The sequence below is a fragment of the Halichoerus grypus genome, chromosome 15 (assembly GCF_964656455.1).
Source record: "Halichoerus grypus chromosome 15, mHalGry1.hap1.1, whole genome shotgun sequence".
NCBI lineage: Eukaryota > Metazoa > Chordata > Mammalia > Carnivora > Phocidae > Halichoerus > Halichoerus grypus.
In genome coordinates this window covers 54,247,703-54,274,934 of record NC_135726.1, presented here as the reverse complement: position 1 = coordinate 54,274,934, position 27,232 = coordinate 54,247,703, and the positions used below count along the sequence as shown (strand labels likewise).

Sequence of the window (27,232 nt, the reverse complement as noted above, 5' to 3'; positions counted from 1 at the left end):
GGGAAACGGACAGACTCCCAAGGGCAGCAGATCACACTTTAAGCAGCAAGTCTCGAGAACACAGCAATCTATCCACATCTCAACTGCCGTCTGCTCGTGACCTTGTAGTTCCAGGGTTCAAGAACACAAGAGATCCACCCTCAAGTCCACGTTAGGCAGCCAAGAAAAAGCTGGTCAACTCCTGACACCTGGCACAGCCCGTACCGGCTTAAAAACACACCGAAAAATTCCTGTGCTTTTCCCTCCTTGAAGCAGAGCTAAATCCCCCTTTGAGTGGGTACTGGGTGCAAGGACTCCCTTCCCATGAACAGTATGTAGGAGGCAATGGTGTGTTAGGACAGAAAACTGCAAGGCTTCTTCCTTGCTCTCTCCCTGGGATCCCCTGCTCTGGGGGTAGCCGGCTGCCATGTTGTGCAGACACTCAAGGTGCCCCATGGCAAGGTCCACATGGCAAGGAACTGAGGCCTCCAGCCCGCAGCCAATCTGCACACCTTAAAAGTGAGCCACCTTGGGGCGCCTGGGTGGCTCAGTCGGTTAAGCGTCTGCCTTTGGCTCAGGTCATGATCCCGGGGTCCTGGCATCAAGCCCTGTGTGGGGCTCCCTGCTCAGCGCGGAGTCTGCTTCTCCTTCTGCCCCTCACTCCCCTCTCTCTCGTGCTCTCTCTCAAATAAATAAAATCTTAAAAAAAAATAAATAAAAGTGAGCCACCTTGAAAGTAGGTCCTACAACCCGTCAATCCCCGGAGGGCCGCTGCTCTGGCTGACTTGAGTGGACCCTCACAACAGACCCTGGGACAGGACCACCCAGCTGACCTGCTCCCCAGTTCCTCATCCTCAGAAACCAGAGGATAAACGTTTGTTTTAAGTCACTAAATTTTGGGGCCGGGGCGGGGGGGGAGGCGGCTAATTTTACACAGTGAGATGTAACGCATACAACGACCCAGCCCGGCCGCTTCCAGGGGCTCCAGAGAAGCCAAGTTCCCGTTCCAGACCCTATCTGCTCTGCCACCCCTGGGGCCCCCCAGCCGCCGCAGGACAGAGGCACTCCAGCCGGCCGATAAAGTGTTTGCTGTTGGGTTTTCGTTTGGCTGGTTGTGTGTACACAGTGTATACAAGTTGAGTTGTACAGAAGCCCAAGAAAGAGCAAGAGACAAAGGGTGGTCGGGAGGTAGGAGCAGAGGAGTTGGGGGGGGGAGGGGAGAGGAGACAGATAAAAAATAGAACCACATCCAGAAGACAAGGGGATGGGGCGGTGGCGGGAGGGGGGGGGGCAGACACAGACAATCGCAGTAGAAAAGGAACGGGAGGGCCAAAGGGAGGGGACCCTTCTCCCCCCTCCACCTCCCCAGCCCCCCGCCCCAGGTATGTACAATAAATAAGATTAAAAATAATTAACAAGATGCGTTTTCCCCCTCCCACCCGATGCCGAATGCCCTGGGGAGGGAATGGCCTTTAGCAAAGATCTTGGCCTGTGAGGGGGGGTTGGGGGGGAGGGGGTCCCCCAGCTCTCTGAAGCCACCCCGCCCCCCTCAACCATACATAGACTTTTCCTATACATTATGTACAAGGTGGAGGGGGCGGGGCTATGGCCGTGGAGAGAGGATTGGGGCAAGGTGGGGAGGGAAACCGTTACTAAATAGACATTTATACATATATATAAATAATTTCTCTGTACACCGGACAGTGGGAGGGCTGGGGAGGGAGTGGAGGGGGCGTGGGAGAGGGGAGGAGTCGAACTTTGAACCCTGCCCTGTGGGGGCAGCATGGACACACCCTGACCAATGACCCCCCCCTTCCCTGGCGACGGGGCCCAGGGGGTTAGCTCCTGAGGACACAGTTCTGTCCCAATTCTCTGTTCATGGAAGAGGTGGCTCCCCCAGGCTGGGCAGGGTCACCCGCAGCGGCTGTGGGCCTGTGCTTGGGCCAGCAGGTCACTGAAGGAGTCGAAGAGCTGTTCCAGCCACGGCTGGTTCCTCATGCACTGCTGGACCACCTCCTCCTGACCCAGGTCCTCAGCACCGCCCTCGATGGCCAGGGTCTGCAGGGCGTTAAACAGGGAGCTGGGGTGGGTGGCCACCAGGGCCTGGAGGTCTAGGGATCAATATTCCAGGGAAAGGGGGTGCTGGGAGAGCCAGACCCCTGGGTCTGAGGGAGGAGGGGACTGGGGATGAGGACCCCTGGGTCTGAGGGAGGAGGGGCTGGGGATCAGGACTCCTGGGTCTGAGGGAGGACGGGCTGGGGTCCAGAGCAGAGCCTGTGGGGCAGAAGCCCAGGGCGAGACGCGCCACGGGTGGGCTTACCTGGTCCCGGCAGCGCAGGAAGGTGTGGTATTTATAGTGGTGGAGTGAGTGGTAGAGTGTGTAGTATCCCGACTTGTCCAGCTCAACTTTGAACTCCTGGACAGATGGAGCGGAGAAGCCTCACCCCACTGCCCAGTGCGGGGCAGCTCCTCTCCCCAGGCGTCCACACCGCCCGCCCATCCCCGGCCCCACCTGGGCTCGGACCACGCTCCTCTTGAGTTTGCTGAGCGTCTTGCGGTTGTAGGGTTCCCCAGCCGGCCGCAGCCGCACGGCCCCCTCCTCAGGGGAGCCCTCCCCGCTCTGCTCCACTTGCAGCTGGGGGAACGTGTGCAGGGCGTCCTGCGGGAAGCCAACCGGTCAGTGGGACGTCCCCCTGGACCCACACTCTCCAAACTCACCACTCAGTTCTCAGACCCCCGAGTTGTCAGATGCCTCAGTTTCCCTCACATTGCAGATCAGGAGATATTCTGGAATCTTAGGTCTCTCAAAGGACAGAGGAGCCTAGGCCTGTCTGGTGACCCTTATAATGTGCTTTGTGGCCCACCCAAGATTCTCAGAGACCCCTAATATTCCACTCGGGATTCTCAGCCCCAGCCTAACATCCTACTCAAAATTTTGAGATATCCTAAAATCCAGAATCCCCAGTGCCAGGCTGACACTCCAGCCCAGAATGCTAAAACCAGACTAATACTCCATCCCATAATTCCCAGACTTATCCTAATATTCTACTGTGGAAATTTAAACCCTGGCATAGTATCCTACCCAGATCTCTCAGAGCCAGACTAACTCTCAATCCCAGAATTCTCAGTTACCCTAACATCCCACCCAGAGTGCTAGAACCGTATCGTCTGAGAGACTAACATCCCACCAAGAATTTTCTGAACCAGACCAATATCCGCCCAGACATTTTACGGCCAGACTAACATTCCATCCCAGAATTCTGTTGCCCTAACATTCTACCCCCAAATTCTCAGCCCCACACAACGATCCCCATCAGAATTTTCAGAGCTGCCCAAATATTCCATCCCCGAGACCTTGGCTATTCCAGACAGGCAATCATACAGATGACTTAATTGTGAAGGCTGAGATGCTAAGAAGCCCGTGTTTACGACAGAGAAGCCATCAGAATCTGCTTACCACCGTTCCCCAGCAAGGCCTCGTCCACCTGTTGTCCCCAAACCTGCACTCCATAAACTCTGCTGGGCTTTCCCAGCTGCCCAGCCCTGACCTTCGCGACGACCTCTCCACACCCATCAAGTCCCTGCCATCTAGGTCTGCAGAAACCCTCTCTTGCGGGAGCCCCGCCCTCAACTCTGCTCCTGGCCAAGCCATACCCTTCCAGTGGTTGCCCCCTCCAGGGCCCGATGCTCTGCGGGCACGGCCGTGGCGGACTTGTACCCATCGCTCCCATGCCCGACCGCTGGGCCCCAGACCCCTCCTGCCCAGGCCCACAAGCACCTGCAGGGCTGGGCTCAGTGACAGCCGCTTCAAGACTTTCTTCTTGTGCTCATTGAGGAGGCCATCGATCTTCCGCATGGGCGGCAGGTACAGCTCATCTGCGAGACCAGGAGGGGGCGTCAGAGGAGCGGAAGCCCCACCTTGCGGGGGGCGGGGCGGGGCTCAGAGGAGGAGTGGGGGAACCTCCTTCCCCAGGCCTCGGCTCACCGTGGGTGTCCTCCAGGGCCTGGATCATGTCTGGGTCGAGTGCTGTGCTCACCAACATCTCCACGTAGCTCCGGTACATCTCCCGCATCGCCCGGGTCTTCAGCAGACGCCCGGGGACTGCCCGCTCTGGGGGGGGGAGGGGGGGCGGAGAATGGGACACGAGCTCATGATTCCAACTTCATCTGAGGCCGCCTGGGTGGCAGACAATGTTCTAAGTACCAGGGCCGGAGAGAAATCCCTGTTTTCTGGGAGCTCTGAGTCCGCTGGAGACCAACGCGTCCCAGCCCAGTATGCTCTAAGGGTGGGCGTCACGGGCGTTGATGGTAACGAGTTCAGCCTGGCAAGCCAGGAAAGGCTGGTTCAAGGTCACCCAAGAGCTAAATCTTGACTGATGGGGAAAAAAGCATTCCAGGCCAGTGAGCTTCATGTTTGACTAGTTCAGTGTAGCTTCAATAAAGTCTAAAGAAGCAGCATAACTGGGTTTCCAAACCAGTGAAGCCACTCGGAGAGATCAGATCACAGAGAGCAAAACTGTGGGAGGAGGTGGGAGGTGAAGAGGATAAGAGCCTCGTCCACCTGTTGTCCCCAAACCTGTGGTGGGTACTAGGGAGACATGGAAGAGGTGTGAGCAGGGGAGGGGCAAGGGTTAAGTGTAGAAAGACCCCTCTGAGGCCATGTAGGGCACGGATCGGAGGGATGATACCAGAGGCCAGGGTAATGGACCACCTAAGAAAGGATGAGAATGTTGCAGGGCCATAGGGACAAGATTCAGAAATGGAGGAGCAGGAGAATAGGAGGGCCAGAGCTGGGGACTTCCCAGCTTTGGTGGTGAGGGAGCAAAGGCTTGTGTGCCTGGAGATCTGGCCTGCTGACTGAGTAGCCAGTGGGGCTGCCCCTGAGATATGGAAATTAGGACAAGGAACTCAGTGTGATCTGAAGGGAGGGGGTTTGGGGGAGGCCTGGATGGGGGCCAGGGGGAAGAAACTAGCGAGGCTCACTGGGAAGCTGGGCCTGCCAAGTGAGAGGTGAAGCCACAAGGCCAAGGTCAGGACTTGAGGGACACTCACATGAAACCCAAGAAGGAACATCAGGGAGAAAAAAGAAGCAGGACAGCCATGAACGGCCCTAAAATATCCCTCAGGAAGTGGCATGAGAAATATCCATTTGACTTATCCACGTGGAGGGTCCTTGGTGACAGCCGTTTCAAGGACCGGAGTGACCACTTGGCAGTGGCAGTCAGACCCCACCAGGCCTTGGCCCAAACCCTCCTATGGCTCTTGTCTCGCTCACGGTAAAATCCTTCCAGTGGGACCACAAAGCTCCAGGCCTCCTGTCCCTCCAAGATCTGGTCCTGTTCCTTCTCTGCCCTCACTTCTCACCCTCTCCTCTTACTCACTCGCTCCAGCCACTGGCCTCCTTCCTGATCCCCAGACACGCCCAGCCTGGAATGTTCTCTCTCCTAGTCACCCAACCCCAACCCTGTTGCACTCGGATGTCTGTTCCAATGTCATTTCCAGAAGCCTTCCCCAACTCCCCCATCCCCTGAAAACACCCCCCTCTATACCACCTGGAGCCTCTGTACCGGAAGTGCTTTTCTTAACTGCCTTTAAGCCTGGCCAGCCTTACACTGACCATTTTTCACATTGTTTTGTGTTCTGTTACATAACGTGTTTATCTGATGGACTCCCCCAGCTAGACCGTAAGCTCCCATGAGGATACATATTTTTGTTTATTCTGTTCACTGCTGGAACCTCGTTTGTGGCACGAAGTAGGTACTCAATAAATAAGTGCAGAACGGGGCTCAGGAAGCCAAATGGAAGTGGACTAGAGGAAGAGAGAAGACAGTCACCACAGTGTCTTTCTAGAACTTCTATTACGAATTTAAGGAAGGAGAGAGCGTCAGCTTCTGGCACACGGAGGGTCACCACTCTCAGACAAGGAAGAGGGTTAGTTCTGAGGGTTCCTGGGCTGAGGGAAGCCTTAAGGTCAGCTAGCATGAGTCACACCCACTCACTCCTGGTCGAATGGGCTGAGGGGAGACAGACCCAGACCCATACTGGCCCTTGGCAGGGGAACTGCTCCCAGAAGAGGGTGGAGTTCAGTTCCCCCCATTTCCAGCGCTCAGGAAATTCAGAGCTCTCCATGCATGCCCACAGTGACATTATTCACAACAGCTGAAGAGTAGAAACAACCCAGAAGTCCATCAACTAGTGCATGGACCCATACAACGTGGTCTATCCGTGCGGTGGGATAGTATTCAGCCGCAAAAAGGAATGAGGTCCTGATACACCTACCAGGCGGCTAAACCCCAAATGTTACGCTAAGTGAAAGATGCCAATCACAAAAGCCTACATGTTGTATGATTCGCTTATGTATAATGTCCAGAAGAGGGGAGTGATAATCGATACAGGGGTTCTTTTGGGGTATTGAAAGTGTTCTAAAATTGACTGCCAAGATGGATGAACAACTCTAGGACTACACTAAAAACCACCGAATTTTATATTTTTAAGTAGGTGAACTACATGGTGTGTTAATTAAACTTAAGTTTGTAAATCGTTTAAGAAAAAGGAAAAGGGCCAGAGAAGGAAAGACCTGCAAATCTGGGCCTTTTGCTAAATCTCCTCCCTTGTGGCACCTTCATGACCTGCAGCTTCCACCTGGCCTGATTTAACATCACCCTGCCCAGTTAAAAGACTACATTTCCCAGGCTCCCTTGCAGCTAGGTGTGGCCATGTGACCGAGTTCTGCCCAATGGGATAGGAGAGACCGGATATGGGCCACGCCCAGATCCGGCAATTTAAAAGGAAGGTCCAGGGCGCCTGGGTGGCTCAGTTGGTTGAGCGACTGCCTTCGGCTCAGGTCATGATCCTGGAGTCCACGGATCGAGTCCCGCATCGGGCTCCCTGCTAGGGACCCTTCCCCCTCTCATGTGCTCTCTCTCTCTCTCATTCTCTCTGTCTCAAATAAATAAAAAAACTTAAAAAAAATAAAAAAAATAAAAAATAAATAAAAGGAAGGTCCAGCCATTCCTTGGCCCCTGAGTCCCTTCCCACTGGCAGGCCTGCGGCTTTGGGGCTACTGGGCGGCCTCTGACCACGTGCTTGAGGACAGCATGCAGGCGGAAGGCACAGCAACAAGAAGAAAGGAAACAGAGACCCTGGACAACCTTGAGAAGAGCCTCTTATTTTCTTTCTTTTTTTTTTTTTTTTAAAGATTTTATTTATTTATTTGAGAGACAGAATGAGATAGAGAGAGCATGAGAGGGGGGAGGGTCAGAGGGAGAAGCAGGCTCCCTGTTCAGCAGGGAGCCCGATGCGGGACTCGATCCCGGGACTCCAGGATCATGACCTGAGCCGAAGGCAGTCGCTTAACCAACTGAGCCACCCAGGTGCCCGCCTCTTATTTTCTAAGAAACCACCACCTACATTGGGCTTTTTTTTTTTTTTTTAAAGATTTTATTTATTTATTTGACAGAGACACAGCGAGAGAGGGAACACAAGCAGGGGGAGTGGCAGAGGGAGAAGCAGGCTTCCCGCAGAGCAGGGAGCCCGATGCGGGGCTCGATCCCAGGACCCTGGGATCACCACCTGAGCCGAAGGCAGACGCTTAATGAAGGCAGACGCTTAACGACTGAGCCACCCAGGCGCCCCCTACGTTGGGCTTTGATGGGAAGAGAACTCACTCTCTCATCTGAGTGCCTGCACGCTTAGTCTCTGTTAAAACGGCTACCCGTGGGGCACTGGGTGGCTCAGTCGGTTGAGCATCCGACTCTCGATTTCGGCTGGGGTCATGATCTCAGGATGTGAGATCGAGCCCGTGCTCAGTGGGGAGTTGGCTTCTCCCTCTCCCTCCGCCCCTCCCCCCTGCTCGTGCTCTCCCCCCTCAAATAAATAAAATCTTTTAAAACAATTTTAAAAAGAAATTTAAAAATAACGGTATCTACTTTGTAGCCTGCTATGAATGTCACACAAGTTAATTTGGGTACAGAATTTAGAGAAGACAGCCATCTCAGGCGCCACGTGACTGACAAATATCGCTATCATTTTAATTTCCGAATTCTCGTTGCTGTCTCGCCGACACTACCCGGAACACTGTGGACTGCGCTCGCCCATGCCTCCTCCTGATGCCCAGGATTCACTTCCTCATGCCTCCCCACCCGCCCCGTGGCTGCCGAGAGCCTCACCGTCCTCGCTGGGTGCTCCCGGGGATGACTCTGAGTCCGAGGAGCTGCCTGGTGGACCCCCGCCCGCCGAGGCATTGCCCGCCGCCTCCTTCAGCCACTTCTTCCTCTTCTTGGGGGGCGGCTCGGCCTTCACCTTGGTGGGCCGGGCCTTGGGCAGCCGGGAGGTGGCGGGCTGTCCCGTGGTGAGGCTCCGCTCAGGCCGAGTCTGCCGCCCGCCTGCGCTCCGCTCGCCCCGAAGCGGCCGCTCCCCTCGTGTCACCCGCTCTTTCTCCTTCTCCTTCTCAACGGGCCGAGGCGGGGATGGCTTCTCAGGAGCAGGGGGCTCAGGCACAGGGGTCTCAGGCGTCTGCTCTGGGGGCTTCTCACATATCGTCTTATCAGGGGTTTCGGGCTTAGGAGGTGGTGCCGGGGCCTTGGGAGGAGGTGCAGAGCTGCCCCCAGCAGACACGGGGCCCTTGGCCTGCCCAGAGCGCCTGGAAGGGAATGTGGAAGGGACTGTATGCAGTCAGCAGCCCCGAAAAAACCCAAATTCTCCGCAGATCCGCATCTAAGCCCACAGCTCTGAGCACAGAACCAGCTTCCTCTCCTGACCTTTGTTTCTTCTCAGCCTCTGTCTCCCCCCATCCCAGACCTGGGTCTCTTTCTCTCTCTCTGGGTCTCTGTCCCCCACCCTGTGTCCACTCTCCCCACCTCTACCTCTTCTCTTGAACGTTCCAGCCCCGTGCCCGTCAACCCCGCCCGCCGCCTGCCCCTTGGCCCCCAGGGTACCTGACGGGCACTGGGGGCCGGTGCCAGGGTTTCCGAGCACAGACCCTCACATAATCCTTCTTGTTGACGTTTTCCAGGAACTTTACGTAAAGGCGCTGATACCGGTTTTTCGCGTCCCCAAAATACCCCAAATACTATGGAAGGAAAGAGGCACACGAGGAAATCCATCTACTGCAGCCAGGCAGCCCGACACCCGAGACTCCCCCCCTGCCCCGGGGCCCCCCACAGAAGCCTCCTGGAGGTGGAGCCTCCCTTTGGGACACCCCCCGGACGGCAGGTGAATCCCAGTACACGCATGAGGGGGACCCCCCCCCCAGGCCTCCCCGACTCCTCATTCCCCTCTGCAGGCTTACATTACTGGTTGCACAAAACTGTCGCTGCCCATCCTTGATCTCGGGAGTGAATTTCTGCAGCAGGGCCTTCTGCACTCGCCAGATGGGTGGGGGCTCCCGCCCCGTCTGCAATGCCAGCTGAGGAGGGGTGCAGTGAGGCCAGCAAAGTCAGCCCTCGCTCCTGCCCTTCCTGCCCCCAATTCCGGGCCCCGTGTCCTCCCTCGATACCCCCTTCGAGAAAAGGCACTGTCATCACCGTGCGCACCCTGGCCGGCACATTTCTCTTGGCCCCAGGACGTTCTCAGCCCTGGGGAGGCAGCTGGAGGCTGGCCACGTTCCCCCACCCCCAGGCTCACCCAAGACTCCCAAACAAGCTGTTCCTTCTTGTGCTACAAAGTTTTAGTTGTTACAATGCCGGTGGAGTTAAAGTAACGCCAACTCCTGAGCGCCCACCCACCACTTTCCAGATGCTGTGCTGGTGGGGGGCACAGTGGTGAACGAGACTGACAGGGCCCTTGGTGGGGTCCTCATTACAGAAGCAGCCAAGCAACAAAGTAGACAAGCAAATAAACAAAACAGGGTGAGGCTGTGGCTTGTGCCAAGAACAGGTGACAGCTGACCTGAGACCACTTAATTCATCCCCCTCTCCACAACAGGGTAAGACACGGTGATAGAGGGCTCCCCCATCTCCACTCCCCCAACACTCAGACAACCTCCCCACCCCGAGACTTGTGTGACCCGCTGGCTGGATAATGCAAACTGAAGGATGTGGGTCAGACCCAGCGTCTAATCTGGGGAGAGCGAGGGGCGCGGCAGGAGGGCCAGACACGACACCAAAGAAATGACAACACAAGTAATGAACACGCTAACGGCAGACCCCCAGACACTGTGGAAGCCTAAAAGAAGGACCTCAAATGCAAACTGAATCCAAGAATGCTTCCTGGAAGAGGCGACACCTAAGTCCTGAAAGGGCAATGTCTTCTGTGAGGGGGCTGAGCAATGACACGGGACAGCGTGGAAGTGTGACGGGGACGCCTGGGTGGCTCAACCCATTGAGCGTCTGACTCTTGGCTTTGGCTCAGGTCATGATCTCAGGGTCGTGGGATCCAGCCCCGCATGGGGCTCCACACTCGGTGTGGAGACTGCTTGTCCCTCTCTCTGCTCCTTCCCCCGCTCTCTTTCTTGCTCTCTCGCTCTCTAATAAATAAAATCTCAAAAAAAAAAAAAAAAAAAAAAAGATGCAGCAGAAAATGTGCACTGGGTATCGTGATAACCCACAGATGAACGGAAGTTAGCCCTCACATTCAAAGAAATCACACTCAAGTGATAAATAGGATTCAGATGACAATTCCAATTAGATTGGTCATAGCGCAGAACCAGGCTCAGCAGAAGTGCTGAGATCAATTAATGATGTCTGCCACTGGCAGGAGCTGTAACACTTGGGTCTGTGTGCCAGCTATCCACTGCCTACTCTTAGTTTGGGTCAGTGGTTTGCACGTCCATGATTTTGTGTGTCCCTCAGATCAACTAGGGGAGTGCAAAGAAGGGACTACAATAACCTGATGAGAATGAGGTCTAAAAAGGCTCTTGGCTAAAGTCACAAGAGGCAGAATGAGACAGGGATGCAGGTGCCCTGGCCCCAAGTCCTTTTCTCCAGGCTACCATATGGTTCCCAGGCCTCCGTCCTGGTGACCTTGGGGAGCCAGGTCAGAGGCCCAAGAATTGGACCGCATCCTGCTCTGCTCCAAAACCTTCCAGGGCCCCTAGTGCAGGCTCCACAATCTGGCACAGCCAGATTTGGCCTCAGTTTCCTTTCTCTTCTCCTGTCCCTGCCGAGCAGGCCATCCAGATCCCTCCAAGTTCAGCAGATGAACCCCCGACTTCCTGATTCTCCAGGTTTTTGCAAATGCAGTACCACGACACCCCCACAAATGGGTGCTTTTGCCTCTCAATGTTAACATGATCTTCCCCATTCTAGTTCTCAGAAGCCTGTGAGAAAGCCATCAGAGCATCCCTCCCAGCCAGGGAAGACCACCCCCTCTGTCTCTTCCACTACCCAATCGGCCTCCTCGAAAGCGCTGGCTGATTCCCTAGCTGGACGCAGGCCCCTTGGCTCACCACACCCCAACCGAACTTGGTGGCTTTCCCAAAACCACTCTTCCTCTCTGCCGTCATGGGGCTCAACCCCTGGCATCATCCTTGCCTGATCTCCAACCAGGAATCCTATCATGGACCACACCCACTTCTCCCGCCCCTGCCCAATGGAAGCCACAGCTGATTGGAGGAGACCTGACCAGGCAGCGAATCTACACGCAAATCACTAATCCTATCTTGGGCCCAAATGCTGAGCTGGACCAATCAGATTCTCTTCTGGGAATCTGAACTCTTGAGAAGCAGAGACCAGGGCAGTAAGCAGCAGGATGAGAATGAGCTAGAAACACCTAGCAGGATGATAATAAGAAAGCTTTGGGGCGCCTGGGTGGCTCGGTCATTAAGCATCTGACTCTTGATCTTAGCTGAGGTCTTGATCTCAGGGTTGTGAGTTCAAGACCCACACTGGGCTCCACGCTGGGTGTGGAGCCTACTTAAAAGAAAAAGAAAGAAAGAACTTCATGGTCCATTAACAGTGGAATCAGTGTCACAGGACTAAGGTGGTAGACAGACTGCCATCAGGCCTAGACACCTCCCCAGCCACCATCCTACTAGCCAGGGGCCCTACCCGCTTCCAGAAAACCCAAAGTGGACTCTCAAGCAGGCACCCATTGAGCTCACCCCAGCATGACCTGGCACCTGCTCACCTTCCCAGGCTCAGCACTCACAATCCAGCCACTCAACCCCTTGAACCCCTACACATCACAAGTGCGCCGTGTTTTTGCTCATGACACAAACTTTGCACTCTGCTCCCCCGCCTGGACCGCCCTCCCCCTACTTTTCTCCACCCAACAAACTCTTACAAGCTCAGCGCTTACATCTTGCTAAATCTTCAACATCTCCAAGAACTGGGAGTTAATGTTATCAGTCCCATTTTATAGATGGGGAAGCCGAAGTAGAGAGGGGGCCAGCCTTGTGCTAATTCGGCTGGCCTGAGTATGTTCCACGAGTATAAAATAACACACAGGATTCCAAAGGCTTGATATGCAAAAAATGTAAAACATCTCGTTAGCTTTTTCTGTGTTGATTACATGCTAAAATGATTTTTTTAAATAAGCTGTGTTAAAGAAAATACACTCCTGTGGCTAATCTCACCCATTTTTAAACTTTATTTTTATTCTTTTTTTCTTTTAAGAAGTCTCCCCGCCCAATGTGGGGCTCGACCTCAAGGCCCTGAGATCAAGAGTCACGTGCTCTACCGACTGAGCCAGCCGGGGGCCCCTCACTTTTTTTTAAGCATGGATACAAGAAAGCTTAAAATGATGTATACAGCTCATGATATTTCTATTGGACTACCACTGTTCTGAAGCAAACTATGGCCTGTTGCCCATTTTCACAGATCTATAAGCTAAGAACGGTTCCTAATTTTTATTTTTTATTTTATTTATTTATTTATTTTTAAGATTTTATTTATTTATTTGACAGAGAGAGACACAGCGAGAGAGGGAACACAAGCAGGGGGAGTGGGAGAGGGAGAAGCAGGCTTCCTGCGGAGCAGGGAGCCCGATGCGGGGCTCGATCCCAGGACCCTGGGATCCTGACCTGAGCCGAAGGCAGACACTTAACGACTGAGCCACCCAGGCGCCCCGGTTCCTAATTTTTAAAGGATCATAAAAACAAAACAAGAAGATGTAACAGAGACCCTGTGCCCTGTAAAGGCTAAAAAATTTACTAGCTGGCCCTTCACAGAAAAAAAAACTGCCAAGCTTTGTGGAGATGAGTAACCAAAGCAAAGCGTAAGGGATACGTACCGTGTGTGACCCACAGTCCCGTGGAGCTTTATGCCTGGATCCTCCCGTTACCTGAGGGAGGTACTAACGGGATCACCCCCATTTTGCAAATGAGGAAATTCATGGTCAGGAAGGGTCGACCCCAGCCCAGCCCAGAAGTGGCAGAGATCTGAACCAGTCAGGTTAAGGCCAAAGCTGGGCTCTCAGCCACGATGCCGCCAGCCTGCCCTGACTCCAAGCCCACCAACGGGTCTCCGACGTCTGCAGGAGTGATTCAGTCCTGGGGCTGTGTGTCCCCCCATTGTAATGCACACTCGTGTTGTATTTTAAGCATGTGAGTCCTTGCCCGGCCCCGTGCCACCTGGGAGGGGGTGTTGGATGGCTGGGGCTCCAATCCCAGCTCAGCACCCACCAGCCGAATGAGTCCCTCTCTCTGAACGTGAACTTCCTCATCTGTAAAAGCCCTGTTCTTTCGGCCCAGTGCTGGGCGCCCCCCCTGCATCTGCCACTGTCATTGTCAACGTTTGATAGAATGTACACAGGGAAAGGCTGAACCGGGTGCTGAGAGCCCAGGCTCCTGGGGCCAACGGAGCTGGTGCGGGTCCCGAGCCATCAAAGTCTAGGAAGGCTGCTTTAGTACCTGGTGCCTCAGTTTCCTTCCCTGTAAAACGGGAAGAGTAATCCCTATCATGAGAGGTGATTATAAAGACAAAACTTGGGGGCGCCTTGGGAGCTCAGTCGGTTAAGCGTCTGCCTTCGGCTCAGGTCGTGATCCTGGGGTTCTGGGATCGAGCCCCACGTCAGGCTCCCTGCTCAGCAGAGTCCGCTTCTCCCTCTCCCTCTGCTCCTCCCTCCGCTCGTGCTCTCTCCCTCTCTCCCAAATAAATTTTAAAAATCTTAAAAAAATAAAGAGAAAACTTGGGAGACAGCGGTGAACGCTGCACAACAATGTGAATATACTCAATGCCACCGAATGGTACCTTTAAAAATGGTTAGAATGATACACTTCGTGGTATGTAAAGGTTACTACAATTAAAGTAAAAAAAAGGGGGAGTGCCTGGCTTAGTCAGTAGGGCATGTGACTCTTGACTAAGGGTCGTGAGTTCTAGCCCCATGTTGGGCATAAAGCTCAGTTAAAAAAAAATTTATTGGGGCGCCTGGGTGGCTCAGTTGGTTAAGCGACTGCCTTCGGCTCAGGTCATGATCCTGGAGTCCCTGGATCGAGTCCCGCATCGGGCTTCCTGCTCGGCAGGGAGTCTGCTTCGTCCTCTGACCCTATCCCCTCTCAGGTGTTCTCTCTCTCTCATTCTCTCTCTCTCAAATAAATAAATAAAATCTTTAAAAAAAAAAAAAAAATTTATTTATGTTAAAAAAATTAAGAACAAGGGGCATCTGAGTGGCTCGGCTGGTTAAACTTCTGCCTTCGGCTCAGGGGCTCAGGTCATGATCCCGGGTTCCTGGGATTGAGCTCCGCCTCGCACTCCCTGCTCAGCGGGGAGCCTGCTTCTCCCTCTCCCTCTGCCCTTCCCCTGCTTGTGCTCTCTCTGTCAAATCAATAAATAAAATCTCTTAAAAGAAAATTAAAAACAAAAAAAAGAAAAAAAAAGATCAAGCTAAATTCTGAATTCTGACTGTGATAGGTCCCAAATCCCATCCTGAGGAGTTGCTAGTTGCTCCTATCATTGCCGTTCATTCAATATCTTCCTCGCCTGTCCCAGCTGAGGATCAAATCAGCCTCAGAAGTCACCAAGTTAAAATGAAATAATGTGGGGCGCCTGGGTGGCTCAGCTGGTTGAGCGTCTGACTCTTGGTTTTGGCTCAGGTCATGATCTCAGGGTCGTGAGATCAAGCCCAGTGTTGGGCTCCGTACACAGCGCAGAGTCTACCTGAGATTCTCTTTCTTCCTCTCCCTCTCCATCTGCCCCTCCCCACTGTGCACTCTCTCCCTAAAATACATTTTTTCCAAAAAAATGAAATAATGTACACAAGACATTTGGAAGTGAGAAAGACCACGAGGGATGCCAGAGGAGGGACCAGGGAATTTTACGATTGCTGGTTGGGTTTGGGAACATGAGCAATCACCCTAGCATTTTCCTTTGTAATTCCCTAATATTACCTTTTATCAATGTTCTTTTGGATGAAGCAACCACCATGCTAAAAAAATGACAAGGCATGGATAACAGAACATGATGTCTGGAATTGGTGGGGTAGGGCAGGGGGCCGAATGTGCCGGAGCAGAGAGGACGCAGGACTAGCCAGGAGGGGACAATGGTGGAAGCTGAGTAATGGGTACATACAGTCCCATTATTCTAGTTGCTCTGCTTCTTCCACAATAAGACGGATTAAAAATCATACAGCAAAAGACACACTAATTTCACCTCACAGAACACACGAAGCAGCAAAGCATAACGATAGCTGTTTAAACCTTATAATTAATTCATCCCACAATACCTCTGTCTGAAGAAACACCACCAGAGAATAAATTAAACACGATAATGTACATCAAGGGCCAAACATGTTCTTGGCCCCCATAGTCAATACTCAGTCCATGAAAGTGACTAATATGAAGAAAGGCCCTAGTCTTTGGTGTCACCATCAAGGTGACAATGGCTTGCTGACCTACCAAGTGCTTGCTCAGCCTCATGTTCTGGGACAAACCTTACATGAGCATCTAATGTCACCTACCCTTGTCCCGCACCTATACTATTAATCCTCTGATCCAAATCTATCTATCCAATGAACCCAGTACAGCAAAGCTCAGCAAACTTTTTCCATAATGGAACAGATAAGAAAGATTTGGGGGGGGGGGGCGCCTGGGTGGCTCAGTTGTTAAGCGTCTGCCTTCGGCTCAGGTCATGATCTCGGGGTCCTGGGATCGAGCCCCGCATCGGGCTCCCTGCTCAGCAGGAAGCCTGCTTCTCCCTCTCCCACTCCCCCTGATTGTGTTCCCTCTCTTGCTGTCGTCAAATAAATTAAAAAAAAAAGAAGAAAGATTTTTTTGGCTTGGTGGGTCAGCTAAGCTCTGCCTGAACTACCTCACTCTGCCATTGTATGGGGAAAGCAGCCCTAGAGGATTTGTAAATTCATGGGCATGGGCTGCGTGCCAATAAAACTTTATTTATAAAAAGAGGCAGGGGACTGGATTTGGCCCACAGAGACCAGTTTGCCAACCCCGGCAGTAGAGTCACTTAAGTAGGGAATGGGCCGATCTGCAAAAAGTTTAAGATGTGGCCTGACAGTCCCAAATCGCCGGCTATTACATTTACAGATTACACGCGTGTGTGTGTTCATAAGTGCATTTTGTCAACGCCTCACGTTTCCACCATTACGCCATGCGCTGCGAAGTCGCCTGCCTCCCCTGGCTTGTGCGATTCAATCAGAAGCTTCACTGGGACGAGCAGCGGCCTGTTCCCTGCTGGAAGCCCGGCACCCAGAGTATCCGCAGTGAACCTTAACAACCCCTCTGCCTCATCGACAGGACACACACCGCAGCTCTGAGGCCCGCGCGGCCTCCGCACGTTCGCGCCCCACCAGCCTGGGAGTTCAGGACCCCCGGGCCGTCATCCAGCAGACGCTCGTCACCGCTCGGAGCCGAATCCCCCGCCCCAGCTTTCGGACACGACGCGGCGGACTCACCTTGAGAGAAGGGATGTCCTCGGCGCGGATGACGAACTCGTCGCGCTCCCGGAAGATGCCCTCCCCGCCGCTCTCGCCCGCCTCCTCGTCCGTCTCCCCGCACACGGCCGCCGTCTCCTGCTTCTTGGCCAAGTGCAGGGGCCGGGCGTCGGGCGGCTCGGGCTCCTCGGGGGACGGGGCGGCGGGCTCCTCGGGGGCGGCGGGGGCGGCGGCCGGCGGGGGCGGCGGCGAGGGCAGGGGCGGCGGGGGCGGCGAGCTGGGCGCCGGGGCCACCAGCGGGGGCGGCGAGGGCAGGGCCGGCGGCGGGGGCGGTGGGGGCGGCGGCGGCGGCGGCGGCGTCGGGGCGGGAGGCGGCGAGGGCGGGGGCTTCTCCTCCAGCAGCGGGGGCTCTGGGGGCGAGAGCGGCATCAGGGCGGACTCTGGCGCGGGGAGGCCCCCTCTGCCCCCCATTACGCGGGTCCCTCGGGTCTGCGGTCAGTGTGGATCAAGGGCTGCTCCCAGCCCTTTCAGGCTCCTCTTCCCCAGGGGCCCGACACAGCCCTCTTCCTGCTCTGCACCCCCACACCCCTTCCGATCAACCGGAGTTCTCCTTCACCTAACACCCCAACACCCATCTCTGCTCCAAGTCCCACTCATCTCCACTTCTTACTCTTCTGCTGTTGCCCTGACCCTGCTCATCTGTCCCCTGTCCCCTCCCGGACATTTTTTTCTGTCTTCTTTTTAAGATTTTGCTTTTAAGTAATCTCTACACCCAACATGGGACTGGAACCCACAACCCGCAGATCAAGAACAGCATGCTCCACGGACTGAGCCAGCCAGGCATGGCCGCCCTCCCCTCTACTTTTCATACTACTTCTGTCCCCAGCCAGCCACAGGAAGCCCATGTTCCCTTAACTTCTTTCTCCAATGTCCTAATAAGCCTTCCCACCCAAACACGGCGCTCTGTCCTTCCCCATCTTTTTCCTGGCTTCCACATACTCTCCCTTTCTGTCCCTTACTGTGGTCTAATACCATTACCCAATGTCCTTCCATCAAAATCAGTTGTCCCTTGTGCCACCACCACCCCTTCCTCATCCCTCAGCTGCCTCTTGCCCCAAGTCCCTACAAAGCTCCTTGCCCTGCCCCGACACAGCTCCTAGTTCCTGAATGCCATTCACCATCCCTAGCACCTCTTCTCTTGTCCCTGAATGTCCCTTCCTATGCCAACAGCTCCTCAACTCCCCCAAAGCCCTTCTGCTCTGTCAAAGTCCCTCCCTGAGACCCCTTTCCAGCTCCAGTGGTAATTCTGAATCCCTGAATGTTCATCCTGTTGCCCCTTTTAGTCCTGTAACACCTCTTAGTTCCCTCAAAGCCCTTGCTGGCTCTCACCTCCCATTTTTTACCTTCCTTCCCAATTCCCCAATCATTCCCTCTGCATCTCTACCTCCTCATTTCCTGCTCAGGGGGGTCTTGTCCTCCTCCATCCAAGATCTTCCCTGCCCTTTCCTCAGACTGCTCTCTACTCTTGGGATCATTCATGCCCTCCTCCGCTTCCCACTAACTCCCCATGGGTTTTTCTAGAGTCCCCCTCTAACGCCTTAAAATTCCTCCTGATTCCTAAAACTGCTTCTTCTCTGTTGCTGTGTCCTCAGCTATGAGCCTTCCTGACCCTTCCAAGGTTCTCGCTCCCATTTCAGCAAATCCTGACACTCTGCTCAGAAGCCCCCAGCATTTCTCAGCTCTGCTTCAGCCTCACACCCTCTCGCTCCCTTGCTCCCTGTTTCCCACCTTCCTACAACCCCCTAGAAGTCCCCTCCATTCCCTAGGATGCCTCTGAGCCCTCAAGCCCCCTCATTAACTGCCACAAATGCCCTTCTCCAAATCAATGCCCCCATTCCCCCATCAAAGCACCTTAAAATTTTTCCAAAGCCTCTCTCAGGACAGAACACCATCCAGACCCTGCCGCACCCCCAGCCTTTCCCTCTCACCCCCCGCAAGACCCAATTAATCAATGTTCCAGTCTCTCCCTATACCCCCCCCAGACGTCCTTCTGTCTTTTGCCATACATCTCTAAATCCTAGCTCCTTCTTGGGCCCCCGAACCCCTGCCAGTTTTTAAAGCTCTCTCAGTACCCTGTCTCCCACCTGTCCCCATCACTTATAACCTGCTCTGTCTCCCAGCATTCTCCAGTACCCACCTTGGAGCATCTTAGCATACTTAGCATCTGTGGACAGATTAGAAAATGATACCTTTCTCACAACACCTGTTTGCCCTCAATTTGTAAACACACAAATCTACTTCATCTACAATGTGAATGATGCCCCTTAAAACAGTGCACGACCTGCACAACCGTACCCAGTGACCTGAATAACAGGGAAAGCCTCATCCCACCCCCAAATCATCTTCCCAGAGCTCACCGGGTGTGCCATTGCTGCTGGCACTAGGGAGCCCCGGGAGAGGGGGGGGCCCTGGCACCGCAGCCTCAGTCGTCAAGGAGGGCACATCTGGGGCGGAAGTGTCTTTAGGCCCAGCGAGGGGTGGGTCATCGAGCGCCGAGATGGCTGAGGAGATGCTCTCCTGCAGGTCCCGGTTCTTGGCCACAGAGTCTTCTTCGTCCGAGGAGAAGGAGGGCAGCGTCTCCAGGTTGCGCTTCAGCTCCTCGTCCAGCCGCTTACAGGGCGAAGGGCAGCCCAGCCCTAGCCCCTCACTCTCGGCCGCCTCCAGCGCACCCCCTAGCCCGAAGGCGCTGGCGGGCGGCGGGTGTGGCACAGCGGGGGCGGTAGGAGGCTGGGGCTGCAGGCCACGGGCCGGCCCGGAGGACGGCACGCTCTTGGGGGGGCTGAGTGGGGGCGTCAGGCCGGCCTGGTAGAGCGGCGGATGACGCTTGCCCGACTTGAGGAAGTCCAGGAAGGAGGCCATGAAGCCGGACTTCATCTCTGGCTGCTTCTCCTCTACCTCCTTGATCTTGGCCTCAATCTTCTCCCGGGTCAGGCTGGAGTCCAGGCTGTTGTGGTCAGCACCGGCTACGGCATCGCCAGAGGAGGCTCCCAGACCCTCGCCGGCCTTGGGCACAGACAGCTTGATCTAGATATCGGGGAAGTGGGGAGTCAGGGTCCACGAGTCTGGGGCCCCAAGTCCCCTCCCAGCTCAGAGGCCGAGGTGCAGGCCCCCAACCTTCCCTTAAGACCTAGGTCAAATTCTCCCTTTCAGCCTGTAGAACCCTAGAATTCAAGCCCACAGATCCCTTCTCTCGGGTTCCAGAATGACAGGACTGGAGTTCCTCCCTCAGCACTCACTGATCCCTCTTTGCTTCCAGCCCGGGAATCCAGCCTCCAGACCCTCCTCCCATGAGACCCAGGAATCGAAGAAACCCCCAATTGCGGGTCCTTTAAGACCTAGAACCTAAGAACCCAAGCTCCAATACCCTGTGCCTCCCTCTAGACCCCCAAAGTCTCACTTCTCCGATCTCTCTGATGGTGGAAGCCTAGAATCCCAACACTCAGGTTCATTTCCTCACAGGTTCAAGAATATACACCACAGCCTCCATCCCGCCCCAGAACTGTAGTCCAAAACCTTTGCTTTCTCTAGACCTTAGCCATCCCGATCCCAGTCCCCCTCACCTTAAGTGGCTTTAGGGGTTCCAGCCGTGTGCCCCCTGCCTCCTCGGCCTTCCTGCCCCGACCACGGCCCCGGCCCCGAGGTTTCTTGGCCCCTTCAGTGGGCGTGGAGGCTGAGGCTGGCCCAGCAGTGGTGGGGACCTCCAATGGGCGGATCCGGGGTCTACCCCGGGGCCGGGGCGGGCCATCGCGCTTAGCCTTTGTGGGCTTGCGGCCACGGCGCCTGGGGCCATCGGGGCCTGGGTTAGGTGGACAGAAGTCGATGTCACCCAGGGGTGAGAGGGTCGGGCGGGAGCGGCAGCTGGACACCAGGTCAGGCAGGCGCCGAGGGTTGAGGCGGATGTCAGCGGGCACATCGGCCTTGTCCTCATCCGCCTCAAACTCGTACTCCTGGGCATACAGCTTCTTGGGCGTCTGGAAGGGTGGGTCACGGCGCCGTAGTAGGTGGAAAGAGGACGTCTTGAGCAGCTTCTTTGGCTTGGTAGAGCAGAAGATGGGCGAGGTCAGGCCTCCCTTGGGCTCTGAGGCAGGCGGTGGCGGTGGAGGGGGTGGTGGGGGTGGTGGGGCCGCCTGGTGTGGCCCACTCTGGATCAGGCCCAGAGGCTCGGCATTGACCGTGGAGGGCAGCTCAGGCGGTTTGTTGGGGTCCAGGCCCAGGCCCGGCGTCTCGGGCCCGGCTCCAGATGCCCGACCCGGGCAGTAGGGCCCATAGGGATCATAGGCAGGGGGGCCTGGAGGCGGCCCAGTCCCCGCCTTGGGATCACCCTCGTCCTCGGGCGGCCCTGCCTTGCCATAGTCATCCGCTGCCCCTCCACCGAACATCTCCTCCATGGTGGGGAAGAAACTGCGCTCCTCATCTTGGAGCAAGGAGTCAGGAAAACAGATGGACGTGAGTGGCACAAAGCGGGGGGCCTTGGTGCCTTGTGGGCTGGGGCTGCGGTAGGCACCGGAGGGATCTTTGCCCTCGGTATTAGGTGGGCCCACGCCAGTGTCACCAGGCCCCGGGGGCAGCGGCTCCAGGGCCCCAAGCAATTCCTGCATGGCGCCTGGCGGCTCCAGACTCTCCTCAGGTCGCAGGCGGGGGCTGGGGGCACCAGGCTCCAGGCCGTGGCTGCGGAGGTGGGCCTCAAGCTGGAGGGGCATGGGGGGCGGAGGCGGGGGCGGCGGCGGGGGCGGCTGGGGTGCTCCATCACGGGTGGCTGGCTCAAGGAGATGAACGCCAACTTTTGGGGCACTGGGAGAGGGGCTGGGGGCATGGCTGAGGACCGAGGGGAGCAGTTGTGGGGGGGGAGGTGGAGGCAGCACCAGTGGGAGGTCAGGGCCCCCAGCCTCCAGGAGGAGGCCGTGGGGTGTGGGCTGGGCAGGCTGAGCTGTGGGAGGTGGGGGTGGTGGGCTCTTTTGGAGGAAGGCCCCCAGCTCCTTGGCACCTGCCCCATAGTGGACAACTGAGGTGGCCAGCCCCTCCGGGGTCTCGCCGCCCCGTTCTGGCCCTTTCTTCTTCTCCTTCAGCCTCCCCAGGCCCAGCTCCAGGGCTGCTGTGGCGCCCTCATCGAGGCTGGCACTGGTACGGATGACGCTCTGTAGATGATACCTCTGGGGGTCTTCCTTGGCCAGCTCGTAGGGTGTGCCCGGTGGACCCCCGGCCCCACCACTACCCCCAAGTCCCTTGGAAGCATCCGCTGCCCCATCTTCACCCACCAAGCCATCTGCCCCTGAGGTCCGCGGGGGGCTAGGTGCCTGCAGGAGATGCTGGATGAGGAATTCCTCATCCTCTGTGCGCTCGGCAGGAGGCCCACCAGGCCCAGCCAGCAGCTCCGAGCCATCCCCCTTGCCTTTGTAGCCACCTGCTCCGGCTGCGTAGCTGCCGGCTCCTGGAGGCGCCAGGAACGGGGCTGAGGCCAGGACCGAACTCAGGTATTTGCCAGGGGCTCCTGGAGAGCCGACTCCAGGCGGGCGGCCGGGGGCAGGCGGTGACTGCAGTGGGCGGATGATGTGAGAAGGGCTGGCCTCCCCGCCACCCCCCAGGGAGCTGGGCCCCCAGCCACCGCCGTGACCCGAGAGCGCTGGGGAATGGCCAGTGCTGTAGCTGAGCGAGGGGCTGGCCGTGGGTAGCCCCTGGGAGTGGGCAGCTGGGCCTGGGTATGGCTCGCCCTGAACCCCATACAGCTGCCCCTGCAGCTGATCCGGGGAGTAGCTCTGACACGTGGCTAGGCCAGGAGGTGGGGGACCACTGGGGGGCTGCGGGGGCCCCCCTGAGTAGCTAGGGCCTTTGCTCAAGTCCTGGGCTTGACCCCCTCCAAACCCTTGCCCATAGGCCTGGGGTCCTAGAAGCCCTTGGGGCTGACCAGGGGAATAGGCCTGGCCACCTGCCCCACCAGCCCCAGAGGCCTTCCCGGTGGCATAGGCCGCTGCTGGCCCACCCAGACTCTGGCATTTGGGCGTGGCCGTTGAACGGGGTGGTGGGGGCCTGTTGGCACCGCCCGCAGCTGCTCCGTAGGCGCCTTTGCCCGTCTTGTAACCGGGCGACTGAATGATGGGGCGGTAACCTCCACCGCCACCCCCTGCCCCACCTCCTCCAGCCGCCTCGGGGCCCGCAGCCCGGCCCGATGCCCCAGCCGTGGCTCCACTGGGCCCGGCCTTGCTAGGCTCGCCAGCCCCGGGGGAGGGCTCCCCACCACCCAGGGGGCTGCAGGCCAGGTTAGCCCTGTGCCCCATGGAGGGATAGCTGCCTCCACAGCTCAGGTAGTGCTGGAGGGCATGGGCTGGTGGCGGGGGCGGCGGGGGCTGGGCACTGGCTGGCCGCTGGTAGTGCTTGATGACGGTGTCCTGGCGGGGCAGGGCCCGCTCGGGTGGCGGGGGGCCCGGGGCGGCACCCGAGAAGTTGTACAGCTGTGGGGAGGATTGCTCGGCGGCGGCGGCAGCGGCGGAAGAGGAAGCCAGCAGGTTGAACTGAGTCGGGAGGTGGCGGGGAGGTGGGGGGGGGTCTGGGGGGCCGGGGCGGTATGGAGGGGTCTGGGCCGGGCCGAGACCAGCGGGCCCCAGGACACCGCCCCCCGCCAGGCGCTCAAAGCCCAGCGAGGATGGCACTGTGGGTGCCTGTGAGGGCTTCAGGTGCAACACGTCATGAGGGGACAGGAGCCCATTAGCTGGGGGGCTGAATGGGGGGTCTTGGAGGCTGAGGGACGAGGGCACTGGGAAGGGGCGGCTGCCGAAGGAAGCCGGGTGCTGGTAGGCCGACAGGGCAGAGGAGGATGGAAAGGTGCTGGAACCCGGCAGGGCGCCTGAAATGAAGAGCTCCGTGGGGCCTGGCGTGTGCATGGCTGGGGACGATGGAGAAGACCATAGGTCAGGGCGGACCACATGCCAGCCCCACCCTGGCCCTCCTGGGCCGGCGCTGGGCTTACCTGTTTGCCAGGAAGGACTGCGGAACTGGGAGAGGAGAGAGGAGGCAGAGGGGCCAGGCTGGGGGCCCCGGGACTCCAGGGCTGAGATGAGGTTCATGACGGAGGCGTCGGGCCCTGCTGAGCCCGCGTGGTGGAGGCCAGTGTCGAAGAGTCCAGAGAGGCCTGGCCAAGGACAAGGGGGTACAGTCAGCTAAGTGGGCTTGTAAGGCAGAGTTGAAAGGGAAAAGGAAGAGGCCAAAAGTAAGCTGGGTCAGGGAAAAGGGCTGGAGGAAGCAAAGAGGAAGATTCAAAGAGGATAAAGTGGACACAGCCAAGCTAAGGAGACAGGGCCGAGGACAACAAAGGGGAAAAAGGGAGCCAAAAAGCAGGATGAAGTGTACGCCAATCATAAGGGCAGGGAGCCCAGGAAAGGAAAGGTAGGCAAAGGAGTAGAAAAACCCAGAATCAAAGGAAGTGGGTGCAACAGGACAGAGTTCTTATGGGGGGGGGGGGCAGGGGAAACACAAAAGGATTTGGGCAATTCTAGCAAGGAAGGGGAAGGGATGGGGTACCTGGGGCCACTTACAAGGACCGGAGTACAGGCCGAAAGGGGTTGATTAAAAGTGGGAGGATCCCGGGGGAAAAAAAATGGGAAATAAAAAAGGTAAGGAGCCAACCAGGAAAGTTAAGGATCAAATCGGACAATATAATCTTGCTGGTTCAACGAGGAAGAAGGGAGCCAATCAGAAGCGCTAGAGGTAGGACTACAGGAAGAAGAATAAGGTGGTGGGCAAACCCAGGAAAAAAAGGGAAGGCCCAAAGACTTAGAGCCAATCAGGAAAAAAAGGAATCAGGAAGAAAGAATTCACATAACCAAGGAGCCAAGAGGATGGGCAAACCCAGAGGGAAAGGACTGGGGTGGGATAGAGAGGAGGAAAAGCCTGGAAGAGAAGGTGGGATTTGGGGGCTGAGGGGACGGGGCCAATTGGAGCGAAAGAGGCGGGGCCAGAGACAAGGGTGGACGAATCCAGCGTGAAATTAAGCAGGGACCAGCAGCCACAGAGGCAACCAATCAGAGGAGAGGTAGCAAGGGGCGGGCCAGGACACAGGGCACGGCCAATTAGGAGGGGTGGAACTTTCAGCAGCCAACCAGCTGCCTCGGAGGGAGGGCCAGCCCAGGCGGGGCAGGACGGGGGCCGTACCTGCCGGGTGGTGGTTGGTGGCATAGCTTTGCAGTGGGTGGGGGGCCGCGTAGGCCTGGCGGTGTAAGATGTCGGTCTCGGGGTGCGAGGTCCTGGAGCTGCCATAGACCAAGCTGGGGGGAAGGGAGAGATGTTAGGGTGTCCTCCGAGGCTGCCCTAGGAGAATGGAACTCAGCAAATCCCCCGGGATGTGGGGGGGAATCTTCCAGCTGACTGGGGGTTATCCTAAGGAACCTTGGGCCCTAAAGGAAAGAAGACAAGGGAATCGGGGTACCCAACGAAAAGAGTCATGAAACATTCCCCACTCGAGCCCCAATAAATAGAGCCCAGATAGTCTCACGTTTACAAACACAGCCATGCACAGCGACGAGACAAACAGAAGAGGGTGAAGAGTCGGAGAAAGTGCCTCAAGTTAAAAATGTGAAAGGCATGGACCTCCTACAGAGCCCACCACCCCCTGGATGACACAAGGCCCTGGGGCCAACCTGAGAGGTGCATAAGGACGCCCACTCTACTGCACACACGTGGGAACACATGGCCCTGAACCTCATGGAGTGATGCAAACCGAGTCGGGAGCAGGAGGTAGACTGTTCCCCAAACGGCTGGGATGGGGGGTGGGGAAGGGATAGGACTAGGGGAAAGTACCAGGTACAAGTGCGAACATGAATAACGTCCATCCCCCAGGGTTGAGGTTCAAATGCATGAGCCCTTGCAAACCCAGGTATGTGTGCAAACGACTATCCAGCTCACCCGTGGGGAAGGAGACATACAGAGCGCTACGTCCCAAATGAAAAAGCCTAACACATGTGGGGTCATGCCCAGCCACGCTGGGAAACCCAGGGGGCGCAGGGCTGGGGACAGGTGAAGAGTGAGGGCAGGACATAAACAGCAGGAAAGGGGCTGATTCGCAGGTGAGCAGGCTACCAACTAAGCACGAACAGGGCCCACGCTCACACACACAACCACACACCAGGGAAACATCTGAATCTTCCCATGCAACGGCCCCGATTCATGGCTTGGACTCAAGAGGTCAAATACTCCACTCCTCGCCATCAACTAAGATTCTCTGCCTTTGGGGGTGGGGGAGCTAAAGGGGGCGTGTCTCAGATTCCAGGACCCCCCCTACACACACAGAACCCCAGCTTGGAAAGGGGGCGGGGCCCTGTGCCCACTCTGCGCGCGGAATTTCGGGGGGGGAGGCCGAGTGGCGCGGCCTCGCGCAGTCCCGGAACAATAGGACGGGAGGGGGGGCGCCCCCCAGGTCTGCGTTCTAATTCTCCTTTCCATCCCACCTTTGCAAGAGCAGAGCCTGGGGCGCAGGGGGGAGGGATCAGCAAGCCGGGAATCCAAGGATGGGGGGAAATCCAGGCCTTGCTTCGCCAGTCCCTCCCACCTTCCCAGGGCCTTTCCGTCCGAAATTGTTTTGCACCCCCATTTTCCCGCTGCATCTCTCCCTTTGCATGCCGGAGCTGGCTTTGGCGGAGTTTGCAATTTGCAAACTGGGGCGGCGGCGTTGTTGCAAACCGAGGAAGGCCGCTCCCTTGCAAGCCGGAGGGGAGTTTGCGATGCACGCCTCGCCAGGCGGGCCAGGCCCGGCCCGGCTGGGCCCCCACCCCTTGGCCCCTTCCTCCAGGCCACCCTCGGCTCCTTACCTAGCTTTCGCTGACCTCTCGTAACTCCATCCCGCCCCGGCGCCGAGCGGGTCCCCGAAGCCGGCGCTGGGGTAGTTCCTGTCCATGAATTGGCCGCGGTGGAAATTGGGGGGAGGGGGAGGGAGGGAGGGAGGGAGGGGGCGCGCGCGCGCTCTCCTCCGCCGCCGCTCCCTCCGCTGCTGCTTTTTTTTTCCCCTCTCTCTCTCTCTCTCTCTCTCTCTCTTTTTCTTTGCAGCCGCCGAAGGCCCGGGAAGGCCCCGGGCTGGGGAGGGAGGGGGCAGGGGCGGAGGGGCGGAGGGGCGGGCAAGGGAGGGGGGTGCAGCCGCCGAGCCAAGGAGGGGGGAAGGGGGGTTCCCCCTGGAGGGAAAGGGGGGTAGGAGGGACCCCGCTGTCTCCGCCTTTGCCCCGGCGCTTGCAAGAGAGAAGGGAGGGCGCGCGCTCAGGAGGGGGCGTCCCGGGCGGCCCCGGGGTGGGTGCGGGCGCTGGGTGCTCGCTCTCTCGCCGCCGCCGCCGCCGCCTCCTCCTCCTCTGCGCTCACGGTGCAGCCATCTTTGCACAAGGCGGCTGGGGGAGGGGGGAGGGGAAGGGGGGGCGGGCGGCGGGGTGTCTGGCTGCGCTCCGCTTCCTCCCACAAT

The 27,232-nt window shown here is 57.2% G+C and overlaps 1 protein-coding gene across 1 annotated transcript; it reads right to left on the bottom strand.

Moving 5' to 3' along the window:
* Positions 1 to 1,057: 1,057 nt before the first annotated feature.
* PRR12 (proline rich 12) lies at positions 1,058 to 27,181 on the bottom strand. Its single transcript, XM_036068194.2, has 14 exons — positions 26,598 to 27,181; positions 24,946 to 25,058; positions 23,765 to 23,926; positions 20,364 to 23,680; positions 19,161 to 19,827; positions 16,765 to 17,153; positions 9,269 to 9,385; positions 8,916 to 9,049; positions 8,148 to 8,620; positions 3,965 to 4,090; positions 3,758 to 3,855; positions 2,492 to 2,638; positions 2,300 to 2,395; positions 1,058 to 2,037 (listed from the first exon to the last, which is right to left on the bottom strand). Exons 1-14 carry the CDS (start codon positions 26,681 to 26,683, stop codon positions 1,891 to 1,893), a joined length of 6,072 nt encoding a protein of 2,023 aa, XP_035924087.2. The 5' UTR covers positions 26,684 to 27,181; the 3' UTR covers positions 1,058 to 1,890.
* Positions 27,182 to 27,232: the final 51 nt, after the last annotated feature.